Raw genomic sequence first — 23,343 nt, forward strand, 5'->3', positions numbered from 1 at the left:
TTCTGAGCCAAATGTAAATGACTGAACAGACCAGGAGTATAGAGTTTGTCACTCTTTGATGAGTTTTACTAAAGATTTTGTCAGTAGTAAATAAATGATAAGTTTACCTTTCCTCTCTTCCCTTTTAACTACAACATATTTACTGCAAACAGATGCACCTGTGTATATATTGGAGGTTTATAAGGATATCTATGTTAGTATAAATCCTATGTGACGCAGCAGTAAACCCCTCTGTAGTTCAAAACTGTCAAAATGTTGTAATCCACAGTTTTGAGGCCTGGGGAGTTTTTTTCCTGAGCAATCAAAACAACAGTGTGTGTGTGGGAGCACCCATGCTTGTCTTTTACAGAGGGTAGCAACACTGGAGAAAGTAGCATTGTGGGTAGTGTAGTTCTAAATTGGTTGAATGCGCTACTACGTCAACTGCCGCCCAAGTCTAAAAAAACTACACGCCCCACCCGCGCTAACCCCGAGGTCCCGGATGTCTACCGCGCCGGAAGAGAAGAAGGTCCTTTTCCCAGCCATCTTGTGGCTTCATCTAGCGAAGTGTTCGCACCAAGCCTCGTAGAATCGGAGTAAAATCCTGCTGAAGGGGCTCCATCATGCCCGGACAAATGCAAGAAGGTTTTGGCTGTGCCATTGCCAATCGGTTCGACCAGTTATTTGACGATGAGTCGGATCCCTTCGAGCTGCTAAAGCAAGCCGAAGCAAAGAAGAAGGAGGCTCCTGTTCCTGGTGCCGCCAAGACTTCAGCAGCCCAGGCTGCCAAGCAGCCGAAAAAGGAGTCCCAAAAAGACAGAAAAGTCCCACTGGGTGATAAGAAGGAGGAGAGCCAGGCACCTGTCCCACTTAAGAAAGATGGTGAGATATATTTCTGCATTCTAGGTCTAAATTAGTCAGGCTGCAGGTGAAGCGTTTTAGGCTAACATGCTAAGTGGCTTGCTTACTAGCTAACAGCGATTCATAAGCCCCCATGACATGAGGTCCGCATGGCTGCTTTTGTGTCGCTGTTTGCTGTCAGTGGCTGCAAGGTGACATCCATTAAAACGTGTAAATTAGTGTGGTGCGTGGTGCTCCACCGATCCGGAGATAAACAGTTTGCAGGCCAACTTGTTTTGGCTTGTCCCCAACCCCCATCGGCCTTGTTGGACAGGCAGAACCCGAAAGCCTGGCTTACTATAGAAAGTCTCCTAAAGGTGTTTGTAATTTCTCAAAGTCATGATTTTCAGCGCGCCAAAGTGCTGCTTCGGTTACCCGTAATTAGCATCAACAAAAAAAGTGGGACTTTTTTTATTGCATTTTTAAAATTATTAATTAAAGTGGTTGATTTAAAATGTGCCACATGGAAGAACAACTAATCAAATGAATGTGGTTTAAATGCGTTGACTTAATCGTGGTGTGTTTGCAGGTGTATTTGTCACATTAGGAGCAGCAGCGCCTTCATGGTGATGAACCTCGTGGTTGTAGTGTGGGGCGTGTTGAATAAAGCAGTCTCAAAATGCTACTTCCCATTAGCGCATAATACACGCTCGTGCATGCGGTCATCCAAACTCAAATCACTTAATTTCTTATTTCTTACACAAAGAAATACAAAATCTATGCAGGCTGTCATATTTAATTTGACCTCTAGATTTAGCATGCTGAATTGAAGCATCCAGGTACCCACGCACAGGCAGTAAGTTGACCATTATTATCACGTAAATCTGCCGAGTTTGCTCATATCCTTTTACTAAGAGAAGATGAGACAGGTGCGCAGACTATGGTGCCCCAGCTGCTGCCGTGTAGTGGAGGGTGTCTATTTTTGTAGCTGGTGATTTAGGCAATGGGTGGGACTTGTTGTGTCACACTGGGACAGTGGCCATCAACCATGTGTCATGGGGGGTTAAACACTGTGTAGGCATTCATTTCACTCAGTTGGAGGGTGATTTTTAACTGATCTGCATACTTTTTTAGAAAAGGCAACAATGAACGATTATTGTCCTGACTTTTTTTATTATAAAGTAAGACTCGCCTCTATTAATTTTTTTGTAAACTCAATTGTTTTAAATGTTTACTTTTAATAATCTTATTACATTTCAGACCAACATGAGGTTAATCAGTATTTAATAAATGGCTACTAGAGACTGTTTTAGCTCTTTAACTCTGCACATGAATTGAAATTATTTGCTCCATTTAAACAGAACAATCACCCCCTCTCCTTTCTCTTGTCTGGGGCTCCGCAGTGGGTCCTGTTCTATCAGTGCTATTGGTCCTCTAATCCTCCTGTTGTGGTCAATCCTAGGTCCTGCCATCAGGAGAATGGGCCGCAAGCCGGAGGGCGAAGGCTTCAGACCCCAGGTCGGTCAGGGAGAGGGGCGCCCCCCCACAGACAGAAGGCCTGTGGACAGGCGGCCCCCACGCCGCTTCGAGAGGCCTGCTGGTGACGCTGGAGAGAAGCCCGAGGGAGGCGAATTCTCAGTGGAAAAGTGAGTTTATCTTATCAACACACATTTTGATTGAAATATATGAGAGAAGATTAAATCTACCACTACTTTTTGCTATTCTAGCTCAACATGAGGCAATAGTAGAACGCACTATGGGGTGGGGTAGCTGTTAAGGCATTGCTAACAATGATAAGGCTTAGTATGTCAGAGTTTTCCCCTAAACGAATAGGCACATGTGGCTCTTCATCCTATCAGTTTACTTCTGTAGATCTAAATGAGAAAGTGTAGATTATGACCAATTTTAAACATCAGTCAGCCTAGGTGAAGTTAAAGGCCAAGATCAAGTTTTAGGCGGACTTATCCTAACTAACTGTTAATGAATAGCACCTGTTGAATGCATTTAGGTTTCCTGCTGTCATTCTTTGTCTCTTTGATACTTCAAGGATGAAAAGGAAGCCTGTGAATGACCCTCCATAGATTTAACTTCAATTCGGTTGAGAAACCTGTGCTTGTTTTAATTCTGACCATGTCTGTTCTTCTTAGACCCATTGGTGATCGGCCGATGCGAGGACGCGGCGGCGGAGGACCAAGAGGGGCCCCCCGTGGCGGCAGCAGAGGCCGAGGCATGGGTCGCACCGATGGCTTTGACTCCCGAGGAAAACGTGAATTTGACCGACACAGTGGCAGTGACCGAACTAGGTACTTTTAGATCTACCCACTCTTAGATATAACCCCCTTAAAACATGTTTGTTAAAGAGGTTGTGTGAAAGCATGCAGTAAATGTGTCATGACCCTGGCTAAAGCTCATTTTCTCTCAGTAGTCTGAAAGGTGAGGAGAAGCGCGGAGGAAGTGGATCTCACAACTGGGGCACCGTCAAGGATGATGTTAAGTAAGTTGTTACGCACGCAACATAATCAGCAACCATAACACTTCCTGAGTGAGCACCTGCAGAAATACAGTTGTTCTTTCTGTCATGTTTGTTTTAGACAAACCTACAAAACCTGACAGTGTTTGTAGTTGTATTTGGAGAGGCAAATTATTCTTTCACTCTAAAAAGTAAAAGATACTATTTACTTATAAGTAATTGATTAAAAATACTTTATTTTGATAATCCCATAGGGACATTTGTTTTAGTTTTGTACCACTCAAAAGTGAATGGGTAGTTATCCTGCCACCAGTCCAAACTCAGACAATTATAATGGTTTTAGTTAAACATTGATTATATTATGACACATCATACATGAAGATGGCAAGAAGGATCCAGTTCAATGGATGAGCACAAAAAAAGTAATTTATAGTACTTCCATTCTCAGTACTAAACCGTATGACATTTATTTTCCTTCACAGCGAGCTCGACCAATCAAACGTTACTGAGGAGAACCCTGAAGGCGAGGAACATCCACCTGCTGACTCTGAGAACAAGTAAGTTCTTGGTTTTGTTGTAGTTTTACTGTAATTGATAAAAGTTTTCATGAGATACATTTCAACACTACTTCTGTTCCAAGCAATCCACCAACCCTGACTTGTATTAGACATTAACGCTGTGACACTGTGCGTCTGTTTGTGTTGAAGGGAGAATGAGGTTGAGGAAGTGAAGGAAGAAGGCCCCAAGGAGATGACTCTGGACGAATGGAAGGCCGTGCAGGACAAGGAGCGAGCCAAGGTGGAGTTCAACATCCGCAAGGCCAACGAGGGCGCTGATTGGAACAAAGGCTTCGTGCTGCACAAGTCCAAGGCAGAAGTGAGTCAAAACCCCCTCTGCTCATTCTCAACACAATATGTCACATTCAATGTTGCTGTTAAGTAGACTGAGACAGTTTTTTTTAAATTAATGCATCAAGACATCAGTAAAGAAAAACATGCTCTACTATGTAGTCATTTCATAGAGACTTGATTTATTAGTAAATGCTATATCATGATACACCACTGACATAAGTGGTCAGACTTTGCAGAAGCATCACTCGATTAACTGATAAATGAAAGGGCAAAAGGTCGTTTATAGCCCCATGTCCCATGCTTCTATCATACCACAGAACTTGGTGTAACTTGATTTGACCTTTTTTGGTTTGCTCAAGTAGACTTAACAGCGATGTCGTGCAGAAAATATATGGGGAATTTTACATTGTTATTGATTTATGATCATATATTTCAAACTTTATTTTGCCCGTTAGATTTGTTAATGTGTTTCTTTTCTCCATCACAGGAAAAGAAAGAGGAGGTTATTGACCCTGAAATTGAGGAGCTCAAGGTAAAATCTTTATTCCAGTATCTGTTTGCTAATCAAATGCGAACAAAATAAACAAAACCTTTAAACCTACAAAACATTTAAGTCATAAATTGTCTTTTCACTTTCATTCTAATTCAGCTCGATGATGAGCACCACTTCCGGAAGCCAGCCAATGACATCACGTCCCAGCTGGAGATCAATTTCGGAGATCTGGGCCGCCCAAGCCGCGGACGCGGTGGACCACGTGGTGGTGGTGGTGGTCGGGGTGGTCGTGGGCGAGGCGGCCCCGGCGGACCCCCCGGACCTCCCCCTCCTGGAGCCGAGGCCCCCAGGCCAATCCGCGGAGGAAGGACTGACAAGGTAGATGACCTTCTAGCTCTCAGCTGGTCTGACATGTCATTAGCACCTAAAGTACTTCCAGTAAAAAGGCATTGTGTGTTTAGTTTATGTAAGATTAAAAGACAAAGTTGCCAACAAAACTAAAATTGAGTCATTTTGAATTTGATCAGTCAGCCCACTACCTGGAACTCCTCTCATCCCCTTTAAATGTTTCAATTTTCTAACTTTTGTTTTGTTTGCTTTTCCTCAGTCATCTGCGTCTGTGCCCAACGTGGACGACCCAGAAGCCTTCCCAGCTCTGGCTTAAGACCGGCTGCGGCCCCTCAGGCCCACAGGAGCCCCCTGAGCACCTCCACTACGAGGCTTGCATGTTCCTGGATCCTTCAGCAAAGTAAAATGATGGAGAAGACTGTCATTAACTATGGCACTCAAAGTGAGGACTGAGTTTTACCCAATAAAAACAAAACGAAGATGGAAAAAAAAACAGAAATTAACAAAAAAAAAACAAAAAAAGAAAAGGACTTCTTGCTACTCTGGAGCAACTTATTGGTAGAGGTTTTGTACTTGGAAACAAAGTAGCAGGGATGTTTTCATACAGTATTTTTTTCAGAGGTTATGCATTGTCCATTGATGAATATTTGTAATTGCTGCTTGAATATATGCATTTCGAAATGTAAGCATAAGAAGGGTGTTTTTCGCTTGGTGTGAGCCATCGCTTGCTCGCTTTAAAATAGGCACTGTAGGGCTCCAACCCAAGCTCATAAGCTCTGCCACACCAAGTCTTTCTGATGAAGTTAGAGCTTCACGGATACGAGTTTTTTTTCTTTAGCACTGGGATATTGTTTTATATTTTTTACAGGAGGTCTATTCTTCTATGATCTTTGACCTGTAAATCTTGACTATTTTCATACGGTGCAAACAGGACACTCTGATCGAGCGTTGCTCCCCACATTTGATTGCATCGAGGAAATGACGCCTAAATCTGTATTAAGGTTATTTTGTACTGATGTTCTAATGGAGGAATATTTGGTCATTTTTGAGGAACACATTGCTGATTACTCTCCCAAATTTGCATTGATCCTGAGATGTTTGTCAGATGGATCAATTTGAAGCCCAAAGTTATTCCATGCTTTCCGATTTCGGAGGTTTTCGGGGCACTAGTCACCATCTTAGTATCTGTTCCTACCTGCCCATTTCATCTTAGGTTACAGCCATGTGCAAGTCAATGAATGCCTTTTTGTTTTACTTTAAAGAGTGATACGTAGAGGAAGTGTCTTTACACAGTTGAGACGCGGCTGTAGTCTTCTGGAAGCCTTCAGACCTTGTCCGACTGTTTACACACTCCACTCCAAGCATCCTTCAGCCCAGTTTCAGTTTGTTTTTGCAGCCTGTACTGTGCATATCTTTTCCTCCACTGTTGACTTGCCCTGTAGCTTCCACTGTGGCACCACTGCATAATTGCTCTGAAAGAAATACAGTCGTTCATTGTGTGGAACAACTGAAGTGCTCTACAAATGTGTGAATTCTAGCCCTGCTATTAGAGACCTCTGTCGGTAAATAAAGATGGTCGGTAAATCTTTTGCATTGTCACTTATTTAATCCTGCCTCAATACATGCAAACACTGTACAGTACTTACCTTTTTTGATTTTGCTTACAACCACACTTCACTACTATACAAACACTTTAAACGTATCTCATTCTTATGTCGTAGTTCCTCCTTGTAGCCTGTAAATAAGTAGTAGACCCAGTCACTTATTTGTTTTTCATTTAAAACCTAAAATAGCAGGACTGCCATTTTTCTTTTTGATCAGCATCGTTTTCTATTGCTTGTCTTCAAAACCTTTGTGAAATGATGAGCATCAAGCTCTCATTGAACATTTACAAGGCCCAAGCCGGTGGTGTTCCCAAAGAGAGGAAGTGTTAGTCCAGCCATGGGTTCCCCGACCTCCCACCCCTCCTCCTTCACCCCAGTCAAATGACAAATCCTGCCCGGTTTAGGACTGCCCAACTTGACCCACGATAATGATTCTTACCATCTCCTAGATTTCTTACAACTCCTATACATACAAGCAGCTCCAGAAAGCACTTCATTTGATTGACACAAGACCTAACCCACTACTCATGTGTAGCATTCACTTCTTCAAGTCTTGTTCCCTTTGAATGTCAATAGTTTGTTTTAGCCCTTTTCTGGCAGCTCTGCTTACTGCAGGTCAGAGGGTGTTGATACGAGAAAGAAAAAAATATATACTGTTTGTTTTGTCAGATACCAGGCATCACTGGATTTAGAACATTATTCACAAGGGAACAGGACTCAGGACGGGCAGATTACATACACTAGTTTGATGTTTGAAAATTGATGATAACTCTCATTCTGTGTAGAAATCAAACACAATGACTTACTGCTTCAGAAGGGGAAGTAGTTCTTATTACATTCTTATTAAATAGAAAGTCCACAAAATAAAAGGTTTGTCATATTTGGTATGGTTTTGGGGTGATTGGGTCAGAGGAATTTGGGAAATTCAAATGATGGGAAACATCAAGAAGGGTAGCAAAGACAAAAGCATGAGGCATTATTTGATCATTTATCAGAACCAGATTATTTATATCAAACAAAATATAATTAATATTCTTAATATTAATTTAAGAATTCATCACAGTGCCATTTTACCATCATTTATTAACATCACTAGGAACAAATACATCAGGCGGCGAGAGAAAAACAGGCAATGCTCTGAAAATCTGAAATTCCTCAACCGGTGTAGAGTTATGCTGTTAAAATATTTTTTTTGTATTGTAAATCAGTGAGTTATTATACAGTATATGGATCCAGATTGATGGATTGTTACACTTGCAAGTGTTGGTGTGTCCAAAGCTCTTAAAACAAATCCATGGTAATGCACAAAATGAAAACAAAGTATTACTGCTGAAACATAATGAAAGACTATTGACAGCTTCTTCTGATTTCAACAAGCAAGGAGGTAGTTCATGCACATCACAACAAGATGTGTGACAAAATAGACACGGGAACAGAAATAAAGAGGAACCTGGTCACCAGCTCCGGTCATTGTGACCAATGTCTTTTTGTGTAGCCATCCTCTTCCTCTAAAGATGGCTTTCACTCATCTCACCAAAGAGTTTTGGTTTCAGGTCAACACGCACTGTTCTGAAAGAAGTCACCGCAGTCGATTTTGACCGCATTCAGAGTCAACTTCCCTCCAAACTCCAGCGGCTCCATGAAGATGTTGTGACTGGGGAAGAAACCCAGCATTTCCTCTTCCTCCTCCTCCTCCTCCTCCTCCTCCTCATCCATTATTCCCGCTCCGTTTGATGAGATGTAGTCGACGGTGCTGTTGGTGTCCAGGGACGTCTGCCGCAGGTCGGAGCTGTCTGAGTCGTGGGAGAAGCTCTTGATGTAGGTGGTCCGAGGGTAGAGGACTGTGGCCGGCTCCGTCTCAGGACTCAGGCTGGTGGGACGAGGAAGCTCCTCCACGTCCACCAGGATGGGCTCCTCTTCCTCCTCTGCTCCACTGGAGTTACTCAGCTGCAGCTGGAGGTTCATCTTGCCCTGTTTTGAAGGGAGAAAGAGGCTTAAACTATGAACAATGATCAGCTTTTTACAGAGGTGGGCGAAATAATCAGATTGTGTACTTGCTAGAAGTAGAACTAGCAGTCGAGGCGGGCTGGGGATCGGGGGGTGGGATGTTTAAAATAAAAAACTGAAGGTGAGCATTTTGTTTCTGTCCCTTTCTTACTCTATAATTGTATATTTTGTGCTCAATAAAATATATTCAAAAAAAGATATAAAAAAAAAGAAGCAGAACTAGCAGAGAGTAGGAATACTCTGTTACAAGTAAAAGTTTGAATCACTTCATGCTGAAGGGTAGCTTATGAATGTTACTTCAGGTGTACCTTAAGTCTTATTTAAGTGTTGATTATAATTCAAATCACTAATCAAAATGGAAAAGTAGCTAGGGTATGGAAAGTGGAAGTAAAAGTACACTATTAACCTTTGAATTGGAGTAGGGTAGAAGTACAAAGTAGCAGCAAATGGACATCTGAAGTACATGTAAATGAACTAAGTTACCTAACACCTCTGGCTTGTTATAGTATTGTGTATTTTTTCCACTTCTAAATATTTACCTTATCCTGAATACACTCTTTTGCCCACTTGCTGTTAGCAGGATCTGGCACAACGTCGAGCATGAGGCACTGGAAATACACCCAAAACCTAAAGAGAGGGTGGAGACAATATGGCATGGAAAATGTAATGGCATATATTCAATTATTCTTTTTATAGCTTCGTCATTGATTTTTTTATTTATCATTTATGACAACCATTGTGTATTTTCTGCAAAACCGCTTAGAAATATCCCTTTAGAGCGGCTGTTGCTCACATACCTCTGCTTGACTGCTGAGCTCTGGTACAGACCATGGTACAGACACACCAGGAATACTACGATCGGGGCGGCCACTGCACACACCAGTAGAGGGGAGAGTTGGCTCTCCTCTGCAACAGTGAAACAGGGAGAAGTAAGATTGCAGTACATACAATTCGCTTATATGGTACAGTCAGTTAAAGATGCAATGTGAAGAACCGACCACTGTGTCCAATAAGTCTAAATTCAGTAGTCATTAGTGATGAAGAAAAGGCAACGACTAAATAATAGCTGGGAAACAACACGTACAATTTGTTTGAGGACCTGGAAAGGGTTATTAATGCCTTTGTTACCTCGAGGTTGGACTACTGCAACGCTCTGTACGTGGGTATGGACCAGGCGTCAATTAAACGCCTGCAGCTAGTCCAGAACGCAGCTGCACGTCTACTCACTGGCCACAAAAAGCGTGACCACATCACCCCAATTCTGGCCTCACTGCACTGGCTTCCAATTCGGTTCCGAATTGATTTTAAACTCCTTTTATTTGTTTTTAAAGCACTATGGGCTGGCTCCGGCCTATATAGCTGAACTCCTCCAGCGCTACACCCCAACAAGAGCTTTAAGGTCTGCTGACCAGCTGTTGCTGATAGTGCCCAAGACCAGGCTCAAAACCCGAGGGCACCGAGCCTTCGCAGCAGCTGGCCCGAGGCTCTGGAACACTCTGCCCCTCCATGTGAGGTCGGCCCAGACCCTAGGGGTTTTTAAATCTACTCTTAAGACACACTTCTTCTCCCTGGCCTTTTAGTCAGAGCGGAGCATGACTCCTGACTTTTCTCTGTATTTTCTTTTAAATATCTGTTGTAATTTATTGTCTTTTATTGTGATTATAGAAATGTGTTTTTATGTGATTGTAGTTATTACATGTACAGCACTTTGGCCCGACCAAAAATCGCTTTTAAATGTGCTTTATAAATAAACCTTGATTTGATTTGATTTGATTTACAATTCACCAAACTGCTTAAACTACAAGAGTTGGTCAAAATGACACTGCTATCTTCTTTATAAGTAGTATAAGCATATATTTATGATTTCTAAATCTCCACTTGTCACACTATAGTTTACGTTGTCCATCTGTGTTTTGACTATGCTGCTTATCTGTACAACAGCAAACAATAGAGGGTTTCATGGTAAAAGTGTTGCCATGGTGACGCTGTTTGGGGAGAAAATGATTGGTTTTGTTTGTGACGAGAGACGAAGAAGTTAGGTTGGACTTAGGAAGCCCTTCCTTGGAAAATAAACCACAGCGAAACCAGTGAGTACTTGGGACAACAAAGATTTAGCAACAAATCAAGTCGAGGCTAGATTGTTTTTGTGGTGAGTGCTGATTCCTTAAGGATTTTGTTTGCAAAGAATTGTTTCATCCTGATTTATATTGCTTTTTCTATTGTTGCATTTTGAAGGGAGGACATTATACAATATTTTTGTTGCGGCATGTGGTCTCATTAATGAATTATGTTAATGAGTTTAGGGTTTGTTTTGTATACAATTGTGTCATTTTTATGCCATTAGGTTTCCACTTACTGCATTCCTTTAGTGTGGTGAGGTCACATGGGCACCACATATTATTTGAATTTCCTCTCTTAACCCCGTCTTGGAATAATAGTGGCTCTCGAATTGTGACTGTAACCAGGACTTGAACTTTTAATTCACTGTACAGACAAAACAGTAGTATTGATCGTCTTCTTATGTTACTCTCTAGGCAATAAAGCAAATAAGCATAGCCTCCAAAATGTCACAATTTTCCTGTAAATAAAACTTGTAAAGGGGCTTACGCTGCATGAAGAACGTTATCCGATTCCCTACAGGTCCTTCTCCTTTAGCGGTGGAGGCCGTCATCCACAGTATGTAGGCGGGTGAGGACAGGTCCTTGATGACGTGCTCACGCTGCGATGCCTGTATGGAGTCTGCAACACACATTCACATGCACACAGCAGAGGGAAGTTACACATGTGATTGGCTGTAAGACTACATGTTAACATTTGGATGAGAGATGAGAAGAAATGATCCCACACTGTGGAATGATCTGCCCATGCATATCAGACAGGCCTCCACACTGTCTGCCTTTAAATCGCTTCTTAAAACCCACCTCTTCTCCTTAGCATATAGAGCATAGACATCTTTTAGATTGTTGCTTTTATTGCTTTTAAATTGTCTATTGTTTTTACTTGTACTTGTTTTATGGTGTGTGAGCTGTGCTGTGTGATTTTTTTTTGTTTGTTATTTGACTGTACAGCACTTTGGTCTGGAGGTTTTAAAGTGCTTTATAAATAAAGCTGTATTATATTGTATTGTATGATATATAACAACATCTTCACTATGAGTTTCCCACTATTTGTTCACACTTATAATATAATATAATGTTACATTTTTTACATTTATTAAATTGTAGAAACCGAATTCAGACAGGACCTTTTCAGATACACACAGTTGTATCTTTGTCTTTGTTATCTGTTTACTTTATTTTCATTTTATTCAGTAGCTATTTCTTCAAATAGTTAAAACCACAATAATGAATTAAAAAGAATGCTTAAAAAAACAAAACAAAACTCCATCACCTAAATGTACCAGGTGTCAGTCAGTAGTACAGATAAATGGTTCTTACAATGCTTCCTGTGTCCTTGGTTCTCTAAATAGATGTTGTAGTTTGTGAGACAACCTCCGCGCTGACCCCTGGGAATCTCTGCCCAGGTCACTCTCACCTGCTTCCCCTCAACCGTCTGCTCGACTGATGGACCAGCTGTTGGGGCTGCAAACACACGCAGAAAGAAACACTTACAAAACTGTTTTTACTATCGTTTTACTAGCTTTCTTTTCTGCCAGATATGTTTATGCACTTATGTAACACTTAGACTTAGACCTTACCTGATTCCAGAGTAGTGACCCCTGTAAATCTGGTCCTTCTCACTGAGCTCTCATTATAGAAAACATACACTGCTCCCTCGTAGCACTCAAATGGCTTGACATCTGCGTAAAGAAAGACATAGATATAGCAACAGAGACAAATACAATGGAGGACATAGAGTAGTGTTTACTGGGGCTGTACTGCGTAGCTTAAAGCTCATTCATAACGTTATGTTTATATTGGAAATCTTTTCATTCATTTCCTTGCTTTTTTATTCACCTGTAATTCTCACAGTTGCAAATAAAGGCTATATATATTCTGAACTAATATTAGTATTATAGCAATTGTAGATTTAGATTCTATTGGAGGCTGTGTGTTTGTTTCTGACTTGTTTGAGCCAAATATCTCCAATAATTCCAGAGCGTTACAATTTCAGCATTTTTCGAAAAAGCTTCAACATTTAACAACAAGGTTTTATCTTTATAAAAAAAAAATATTCCGTTAATCTGTATGAGCTGGCATTTAGCCTTTAAAAAAAAATGTAACTGAAACGTTTCATTATTTAAAAACAACTATTTTACCCATATATGGTTTTTCCAAATTTAGGATTTTTCTCTGAGGTTTTTCCAGTGTCATAATCTCAATCTTTATCTCAATCTTTATTTATTTATATAGCACATTTAAAACAACCTTCAGTTGACCAAAGTGCTGTACAGGCAATAACTACAATATTAAATAACACAATGGGAGTACAATAATAAAACAATAATTAAAAACATGATAACAAGCACAATAACTAGAAACATATAAAAAACACATACAAATGTAAAAATGTAATGTTCAACTAGTATTAAACGCCAGTGCAAAGAGGTGAGTTTTTAGCTGAGATTTAAAAAGTTCAATAGACTCAGCAGTCCGGATATGTACTGGGAGGCTGTTTCACAGTCTGGGAGCTGCAACACTGAAAGCCCTGTCACCTCGGGGTTTTTTCCTGCACCGAGGAACCACCAACATATTTTGCTGAGCTGATCGCAATGCTCTAGCTGGAGCATGGGGGTGCAACAACTCAGACAGGTAATGTGGTGCCAGTCCATGCAATGATTTAAAAACAACAAGTAAGTACTTCAACTGGATCCTGTAACTGACAGGAAGCCAATGAAGATCTGCCAAAACGGGTGTGATGTGGTCATAACGTTTCTTCCCAGTAAGAAGGCGGGCAGCCGCATTTTGGACCAGCTGCAGGCGACGGAGTTACAATAGTCTAAACGAGACGTTATAAATAGGTGGATTAGCTGTTCAAATTCCTAACTAGGAAGATAAGCTTTTACCTTCCCCAGAAGCCGCAGCTGGAAGAAGCTTGTCTTGACAACTGAGCTTATTTGTTTGTCAAATTTAAAACATTTGTCAAAGATGACTCCAAGATTTCTGACAGAGCAGAGGGACGGCTGTAGGAGGCTAAGGGGCCGAGTACACTATTAAAGCCATTCAGGAGTTCAGACTCTCCAAATATTATAATCTCTGTCTTGTTTTCGTTGAGAGTCAAGAAGTTGATTTCCATCCATGATTTTATGTCTTTCAGACAGCTAAGCAAGGCAATCCTAGATTCATTATTTGCTTTTATAGGCAGGTATACCTGCAAATCATCTGCAAAGCAATGGTACGAAATGTTATGCTTTTTAAAAATTGACCCCAGAGGTAGTAAATACAGACTGAACAGAATGGGGCCTAGGATAGAACCTTGAGGGACCCCATATCCTGGGGCTACAGCTGAAGAATACTGGCCAAGATGCACAGAAAAGGTCCTTTCTGACAGATATGATTGAAACCATTTTAGGACATTACCTTTAATTCCAACTCACAGTTCAAGGCGTGATAAAATTATTTGGTGGTCAATGGTGTCAAAAGCAGCAGACAAATCTAAAAGCACAAGCACAGCAGAATTCCCAGAATTGGCAGTTCAAATAAGATCATTAAAAACTCTTAGGAGAGCAGTTTCTGTGCTATGGCGTGATTTAAAATCAGACTGAAACTTCTCTGATATGCAGTTGCGCTAACACCACTTTCTCTAGGACTTTAGACAGGAAGGGAAGCTTAGAAATAGGTCTAAAGTTGGAGAGAACAGAATGATCAAGGTTCTGTTTTTTGATAAGAGGCTGCACTACAGCATGTTTAAAAAAGGCTGGAACGCAGCCTGAGGTGAGAGAGATATTTATCAAAGTTAAAATATATGACACACTAGTAGTAAAAACGTCTTTCAGTAGTCTCATAAATGTGATAACTTGACATAGACCTTCACAGCTTCATTAATAAACACCACTTTGAATGTACGAAACACACGACATTCAGTATAGACCTAGTATTTCCTTTAACTCTCTAATACCCACCTGTTATAACAGTATGGTTTTCATTGCGGCCCAGTCCGACCCATCTGAGCTCCATCGTGTGGCCCTCGGGGAACCACTCCACCACAGACCGCCTCACTGCAGCGTAGGGCTTCTTCCAGGAGAGGGTGACACTGAGGTTGTCTGCAGCAACATGCATGCGCACATCTTGAAGGGGATCTAAATGCCTCAGCTTCACTAAAAGAGAGAAACATGCAGCCTCAGTATTACTGATGCATCTGATATTTACCTCACCTTCATCAAATCTCAAAGCCCATTTTGTGTCAAAGAGATTTCTCACTGGTTATCATTAGGCCAGGAGAAAAGGAGAAAAGGTATTTAAAGTAAAAAATAGATTAATCTATCATTTTAAAGCACAGCAGAAGTTATACAAGCTTCACTAAAAGAGAGAAACATGCAGCCTCAGTATTACTGATGCATCTGATATTTACAACACTGCTCACCAAAAGAGGCTGGCTTCTTGCGGATAATTACTTATACAAGGCATTCCTTTTTTATTACCTTTTGTGTATTCAGATGTAATATTGGCTGGAGGGGACGACCCTTTGGAGTTGCAAGCCCACACTGACACTTCACATTCGGCACAGAAAGGGACCGAATAACTCCTGGCTTCGGCGCTAACGTTAGTGATGTTCTGCCGAGAGTCTGGGCTGTAAACTTGGACTCTGTATGAAAGGATTTTCCCTTTGGCAGCAGAAATGCTCAGCTCCTGCAGTCAGAGGATGTTTAGAAGTGAGTTATTACGTTTAACATCATACAAAGTAAAAGTAACAACAACATGAGGGTCATGTGCTTTGGATTTTACAGTCTTTACTGACGGCTCAAAATCACCACACAAAGAGAGCATGTCAGACATGCACATCATTTCTGTTCAGCTCCTCTTTTCTTGTAAACTGAAACTATCAGGTTTCACTCATCTCTCATTGTCTTCATGTGACGTTAAATGAGTGTGTGTGTGTGTGTGTGTGTGTGTGTGTGTGTGTGTGTGTGTGTGTGTGTGTGTGTGTGTACATATGTGGTTGAGAGTGGGGATGTGCAAGTGTGTGTGTGAGGGTGTGAGGGTGTCACCGCATCAGTGGTCAAGGGTTGACCTTTAGTGTGTGCAGGAAGTACGGGAAGATTACAAAGTGTTACTATGGCAACAACACCTGACACCCACGCAGACCCGAAGCACGAGAGGGAGCTCATGAAACTGTACAGCAGTGTTCATGTGCATTCACAATCATATCAACTCACTTAAATAAGATGTAAAACATACCTTCCAATACACTGTCAGGGATCTAAAGTCAGAGGCCGGTTCAGCGTACCACACATCCAACTCTTTGGCAGGAGCTAAAAACAAAAAACAATCTGTCACTGGACCATAAAACTAAAAGCATTCATAAAAAGGTTAATATTTGAGTCTTTGAATTTCCGAACGACTGTTTTTTTCAATGGCAGAGTTAAAGACATGTTTAGAGAATTAAGATTTCTCAACGACTTCTTTAAAAGTTCTCAACTATAACTTTGCAGCTCTGTCACATTTTCCTACGTGAGCTGAAGTCAGACAACAATGAGTTACACTTCCAAGAAACCTCCATATCTATACACACTGTTGCCCATAAAGTTGGAATTATTTTGTTCATCTATGACATTGAACATCCAGATAACTCTCCTCAAACTAATCTATTACATTTTCTGCTGTTGGAGATTTAAAGCCGCATGTTCATGGGAGGCTAAAGTAGGAGTTAAACTTCAATGATGTCTAATAATTGAGTCTTCAAATACGTAACCTCACCTTCATCAAATCTGAAAGCCCATTTTGTGTCAAAGAGATTTCTCACTGGTTATCATTAGGCCAGGAGAAAAGGAGAAAAGGTATTTGAAGTAAAATATCAATAGATTATTCTATAATTTTACACATAAAGCAGTTGTGGGAAAATGCTTTTATTACTTTCCCAATAAATGTAATTGTTTAGAGGAGTAGATTAGCTTCCTTCTTTATTTTTTAAATCTCTGTAAGATGATTGCACATCAAGAAAAATAGCAATATAGTGTAATTATGTGTTCAATGCATGCTTAAACAAAGAAAATGTTAATACCTTTGACCAAAAATGTAACTGCAGTTGTTTCTACCTCTACCTCTGCATCTGTTAGAAAGCTGATGACTTGTCACTGCTGCACATTCATATCTCATACATCAGACCTTCACATCTTCACACCATCAGTATTACAAGTGTTACATGATATTTCCAAGGAAGCATCACTCCCCTTATTGTTACTTCACTTTCTTTGCTCTTGCTCAATGTTTAACTGATAAACACTCAAGTACTTCTGTAAGCCACCGCCCATACTGTCTTATCGATAATGAATGGTTTTGCTCTACACACACAAACCCATAAGCACTGTTTCAGTGGCTTATAGGTATCCTGCAGACAGTGAGTGGTGACCTGATAACTGCCTCAAAAAACCCAAAGAAACGGAAACATCATCTGATATCTTTCATAGATAAAGTGCCACAGAGAGACTGTAAATACTCCGTTCAGATATCATTGCTTGCACACAGACAGAAACAGAGGTTCTTTCATTCAGGAAGTGCAAAAGTAATCAGCAGGTTAGTGTAGTGAAAACAGACCACTTCAACTTTAACCCCCAACAGTTTCTAAATGATACATTTGTGGGCGCTGCTGTCACAAAAGACAACCGGATCGCTTTCGGTTTTCCTCAGAGCCTAGCAACCACCAACAACACACTACATTCATTTTTATTAATTTTTTCCCACATCATTTCTGCTCCTGAGCATTATAACTGTAAATAAGTCACATTGATACTCTTTGATCACTAACCTCTTCCTGTTTTGACTGCACAATGGTTGACTTACTTCCTTTGTGCCTTAACTCAAGCCATTTCCCAGGATATTGTACTAAGTGTCAGACAGAAGTGCATAGTGAAGGTGATGCTTACAGGCAAACAATCTAACCTGATTATTACATTGTGAAATCAACTTTACTCCACAATAAATGAAAGCAAACAGGTTTTCTTCTGCCAGTGCTTTGCTTACCTTCCTCTTCAGTCCAGTTGGAAATGTTAGCGCTCCACAGACTCCACAGGCCGGTGCTGAATTTGGATCTGACTCTGAAGTGGTACAACGTGTAAGGCTCCAGAGAGGCAACCTGCACTGGACTCATCTGCACACCCTGTGAGCAAAACATATGTGGTTTTAATCTTATTGTAATTGATATCAACTCACTCATCCATGTTCCAATAAAGATTTCTCGCTGCCATGAAGTACCATTTAGGGTCACACTGCAAAAACACCAAATAAATTCAAATTTTGCTTGTTTTTAAAAATGTGGCAACATTATAAGTGTACTGTACCTTTGTGCACATCCACCTGACACATATATTTATTTTGCTTTGAATTAGCAGAAGAGCTATGAGTTCTCAGCATGCAGTGACTTTATGTCTTCAAAGAGTTTGAGAAATCTTCCTCAGCAAACATCTTATTGAAAGTCCGTACATTTATAAATTATAAATTGCTCTTATTGTCATTTCACAGTACAGGTACTATGTAACAAAATTGTTCCTCTGCATTTGACCCATCCTAGTGTTAGGAGCAGTGTGCTGCAGTGTCCGGCACCCGGGGAGCAGTGTAGGGAACGGTGCCTTGCTCAGGGACACCTCGGTAGCACTTGGTCTTGCCGGGACTCGAACTGGTGACCTTCAAGTTGCCAAGCCAAGTCCCTATCGACTTCGCCACCACCGCACTAGATCTCTGCATTTGACCCATCCTAGTGTTAGGAGCAGTGAGCAGCCATTAGGTCGGCACTCGGGGAGCAGTGTAGGGACAGCACCTTGCTCAGGGGCACCTCGGTAGTTACTTGGTCGTTCCGAGATTCGAACCGGTAACCTTCCGGTTCCCAGGCCGAGTCCCTACGGACTGAGCCACCACCGCCCTAAACGGAGGGCTCGTCAAAATCTGCTCTAATCTGAACAGTTATAAGACTACTTACTGAGTCTGGAGAAGATGTCCATGTCTGTGTGTCCGCTCTGTATTGGATCTCCAGGTGCTGAGTCATCACAGGCTGCTCCACTGTGATGGTGCACTCTTGGGAAGTGCAATCCGGTTGGCGAAGAACAGGAGTCGATGGTATCTCTGCTCAGATTAACACAGAATTATCAGATCAATTAGACAAATTAAGACAGCCTTATAATACCAGTACATCAGCAACAGACTTCAACTAACATACAAATGTCATAGTATTTAATCACATAAAAACTCATGATGAGTCAGACTATGCAAAATGGTTATGTAAAAGGTCCTATAAAAAGTCCGGAACCAGTCAAGCTGCAGATACATCCATTCCTGTCCAAAATATATTTTTTCAGGATTTCATCCTATTTATAAATTGTCATAATAAGCATATTAGTTGTTGAGTCCAAGTGGACTTTGTTAAAAAAAAGTCCACTTAGTTATTACGAGGATTGCACTACTTGAATATTGGCACAGACTTATGGAAAACTCACACAAAATGTAAATAAAGCCTTAACATTTTTAACGTTTGATTTCTTTAAAATCGGAAGTAATGAAGAGATACGATTCATCAGCTCAAACATACCATAAGAGGCATTCATTGCCTAGTTCAAAGAAGGGTGGAGGGAGTTTATAAACTTGAAGATAAGTGCATCAAAGAAGGACATATTACATTGCAAAGAAGCACTAGAACGGTCATGAGAAATGACACGCTATTTATGCAGAAGTTGCCAAGAACCTCTCCAAATACTTGACTGTATGAATGAAAATATGCTAGTGTCTTACTAATGTCACTCAGTGTGTAGTTCTTGTGGATGGAAGCTGCAGAGCCCAATGCATTTTTGGCGTCGACCCACACAGAGATCATCAGGACGGAGCCGTTCACAGTGACGCTAGCTGACCGTTGATCAGTTGCCTTACTGGAGAAGTTGTCCAGCATCGGTGCATGTGTATGGTTTTTTGATAAAATTGTCATCCTGAAACACACAAAGCCACATTTTATTTTACTGTAGATCCACCAGTATGATAGTATTGTTGTACTTCTAAATTAGTTTAGTTTTTTTAACTCACATCAGCATTAAATCATTCTTCAGAAAAGTATCCCGTCCTCTGTCCCAACTGCAGAACACATCTCCACTATCACTATTTTTGATTTTGTAGGTGCATGAAATGTTTTTAGGGCTCTCTGGTGGATCTGATGGACAAACAGGACGTACAATTAAGTGTTGAGCATAGAACCTGAACCCATTACTGTAGGACTGTCAAATAAGGAAGTGGTACATGAAGGAACACACATTTTGAGTATTTATGTTGATAACATTGTGTGCATGTTTAGTGTAAGAGAACTGCTATGCTGCATGTGTCAAGCTTGTTTTTAGTCCTCATTTAGCAACAGGTCTGTGGTCAGAACTTATCACATTTTAATCTTTGACACTTCGCTGCGCCTTGCTTGCAAAATGCAGAACCAACCCTACCTCTTTTTTTAACAGCTCTTGTAGCTTGAAAAGTTACAGTAATGTCTTAAGATATGGAAGCCTCATCTCTAAGCCCCATGCAGGGTCACATTCTCATTCACAGAGTTTTGAATAAGAATAATGTATACATCATCACAATAATCAGTAATTTCATTTGAGGTAAAATAGCATGACATTCCCTAAATGTGTCAACTTTACTGCAGTTAACATCAGTATTATCGTTATTAAAAGAAAATCAGACTATAATAAGCAAAGTTGTTTAAATCTCTTTATGGATTTTAGTGTAATGCATCTCAATTTGTAAAACTAAGCTTCTGGTAAAACCTCTAATGGGGGAGGTATCCTAATTCATGAGATCATAAGACATTTTGGCTTCTTAACTCCCCTGCCCTTTTTTTCATATATGTACATATTTGCAAATAAACTAAACTTGTTTCAGAAAGGGATGCTTTTCCTTTTTACTCACATCCAGTTGAGAAGTCCTGTCCACAGGAGTCACAGTCAAAGGAAGGACACTTACAGCTATATGTTTTCTTCTCCGTTATGTTAACCACGTCGTAATATATTGTAGAATTGAATACTTTGTGGGGCAGTTGTGCGTTATTTTGGCCGAAGAATTTGATTTGTTTGATGCAGTCAACCATTAAACTGGTGCAGTAAATCGTAAAATTGGAGCCGAGCAGCACATAATTTCCATCATTACTGGACTTGAGGTTACAGCACTTCTTACCTGAAAGTAGAAATGTTAACTTTTATTAACTTCATGTTCATAAAATATAGTGATGAGAAGTTAAGAAAGCCACTGATCATGGATTTGTTGAATTTGGAACAGATAAGGAAGAGTATTTCTGCATATATGCCTTTCACAAAACACATATTAATCCATAAACCTCATGCAGATGAAAAATACATTAACACACACATACACACACACACACACACACACACACACACACACACACACACACACACACACACACACACACACACACACACACACACACACACACACACACACACACACACACACACACACACACACATGAACATGTGAAAACGAAATTTTAGAAAATGATTTGCACAACAGTCTGAATTTACCCTCGCATAGCTGCACGGTCAACACAGTGACAGCAGTGAGGATGGCCCATGTGTGGGACAGTGTCACCATCATTGACTGCTATGTTACCTTAAAACATAAAAAACACACAACATATATGAGGTCTATCATGATTTAGGATAGAGCAGTTTTAAAGTTATTTACTGAGGAATAATGATTGATAGTAATGATCCAATGTTTTACTCAGTAAAACACATTTGCTTCTTTATGATCATCCTGGTCTCTGGCGCTTATATAGTTAAAAGCATATTAAAGAGTTCAGGCAGAGCCCTATAGCGACACATATATGGCAGCTGCATGCAGTCAATAATGCCGGACGGTAATAAAAACAGAAAGTCATACTCACCAAGACATCACATCTCAGCATCATATCAACCTTTATTGCCAAAGGAGCCTTTCAAAGCCATATCATTAAGTCTTCCTCACATATTTCATCAGAGCAGAGTGTCCAAACTGTGGTGAGCTGACGGCAGACACTCCGTGGTGGTGACTGACTGCTGCCTCTGGTGTGTAGTGACACACTTCACTCACACACTTCACTCACACACTTCACTCACACACTTCACTCACACACTTCACTCACACACTTCACTCACACACTACTTCACCAAGGAAACTAGACTCACAAAGGCTGTGCAGATTCAGGAGATTCGTCGTTAGGTAAAAGCAATAGTGGAAAAGAGGTGGAAGAAGTACTCAGGTGGAAGAAGTACTCAGATGTTGTAGGTAAAAGTAAAAGTAACAGAGTGTAGGTGTACTCTGTTAAGGGAAAGTCCTGCTTTGAAAATGTTACATAAGTAAAAGTACAAAAGTATTAGCATCTCAATATACTTAAAGAAACAAAAGTAAAAGTACTCATTATGTAGAACACCATATGATTTGATCAAAATTATTAATGCATTTAAGTTTATCAAAGCTGGTAAAGGTGGAGCTAATTTTAATTACCGTGTGGGATAGCTTGTGAATTTACTCCAGGTGTAACTCAAGTCTTATTTAAGTGTTGTTTATATTTGACATCATTAATCAAAATCTGCTAAGTAACTAAAGGTATTACATAAATGTAGTGCAGTAAAAGTACACTAATTCACTTTGAATTGTAATAGGGTAAAGGAACAAAGAAGCAAAAGTCAATTACAAGTCTATCAAATGTTCAGTACAGTACATGAGAACAAATACTTTACACCACTGGTTACTAAAGAGCTCTCTATACTGAACTTGCCTACTAGTACTTTTATTGTTACAGTCATTGCAACTATATACTCAATTACATATTTGAAGCACATAATGTAGGCTACCTGTCTAACAACTTTGGTTGCTATTTACTTTTCAGATCACAATGTCTTCATACCCTTCCTGTCCAGTAAAAACCATGAATCTACCGATTGGGTGATTTCAGATTAACTGAAGGATCAAGTGGTCATCACCACAAGCCTTTAACAACTCCAGCAGTAACGTCACACACATTAATAATCTAAAAACATCACATGTCTTAGTAAAACACTGACAGGGAACATTTTACTGCACAATTACTTTGACTATTAATGCTTAAAGTATATATTTTACTGCTAATTCTTATTTACTTTGACTTTAAATGTATTGAATATTTCTTTCATCACTTGGCACTACAATGACAGATTATTATTTCCTGTAATTTTCTAACGTCTGGACATTGAAATAAATAACGTAGTCTTTAGATTTTCTCCAGCATTTTCAAAGCTTCCTTATAAATCTGTCCTTATGAATCACTACCAAAATGAAGAAGACAGGGATTCAGGTTTAATCCCATAAATGCCTGATTCCCACATGGAAGATTTAGAGGATTTATTTGTATTCTGACCTGATGAGGAAAGTCTGCAGGTTGATGTTCATAATAACTTTTAGAGTCTGACAACTGTGAGAGGAGGAGCTGCTGAGCACAACAACCTGCAAGATGCATTTTCATCATCACATTTTCCACGCCACCCAGAGTCTCTCACACTCTCACTCTCTCCATCGTATCTTTGTATGATATATTTGGGGGACTTTCCCTTAAAACTGCACTAACCATTTAACCTTAAGGTGTATAAGC

The 23,343-nt window shown here is 40.3% G+C and overlaps 2 protein-coding genes across 5 annotated transcripts; one reads left to right on the forward strand and one right to left on the reverse strand.

The window, feature by feature from the left end:
* Positions 1 to 490: 490 nt before the first annotated feature.
* On the forward strand, positions 491 to 6,570 carry serbp1a (SERPINE1 mRNA binding protein 1a). 4 transcript variants are annotated; one of them, XM_034147351.1, is made up of 9 exons: positions 491 to 861; positions 2,282 to 2,465; positions 2,967 to 3,122; positions 3,242 to 3,313; positions 3,772 to 3,846; positions 3,994 to 4,165; positions 4,628 to 4,672; positions 4,790 to 5,011; positions 5,241 to 6,570. In XM_034147351.1, exons 1-9 carry the CDS (start codon positions 603 to 605, stop codon positions 5,295 to 5,297), a joined length of 1,242 nt encoding a protein of 413 aa, XP_034003242.1. In that variant the 5' UTR covers positions 491 to 602; the 3' UTR covers positions 5,298 to 6,570. The 4 variants fall into 4 exon arrangements, with proteins under 4 accessions (XP_034003242.1, XP_034003243.1, XP_034003244.1 ...); XM_034147352.1 differs by having other exon boundaries at positions 3,997 to 4,165; XM_034147353.1 differs by having other exon boundaries at positions 3,245 to 3,313.
* On the reverse strand, positions 6,393 to 22,003 carry il12rb2 (interleukin 12 receptor, beta 2a). The gene is made up of 16 exons (XM_034147349.1): positions 21,622 to 22,003; positions 21,257 to 21,344; positions 20,625 to 20,888; positions 19,755 to 19,878; positions 19,470 to 19,660; positions 18,664 to 18,806; positions 17,712 to 17,847; positions 15,930 to 16,003; positions 15,173 to 15,380; positions 14,654 to 14,848; positions 12,290 to 12,391; positions 12,030 to 12,173; positions 11,200 to 11,331; positions 9,390 to 9,498; positions 9,132 to 9,219; positions 6,393 to 8,556 (listed from the first exon to the last, which is right to left on the reverse strand). The coding sequence occupies exons 2-16, from the start codon at positions 21,327 to 21,329 to the stop codon at positions 8,140 to 8,142; spliced, it is 2,400 nt and encodes a 799-aa protein (XP_034003240.1). The 5' UTR covers positions 21,330 to 21,344; positions 21,622 to 22,003; the 3' UTR covers positions 6,393 to 8,139.
* Between the last annotated feature and the right edge of the window lie 1,340 nt (positions 22,004 to 23,343).

Source organism: Trematomus bernacchii, unplaced genomic scaffold, assembly GCF_902827165.1.
Source record: "Trematomus bernacchii unplaced genomic scaffold, fTreBer1.1, whole genome shotgun sequence".
NCBI lineage: Eukaryota > Metazoa > Chordata > Actinopteri > Perciformes > Nototheniidae > Trematomus > Trematomus bernacchii.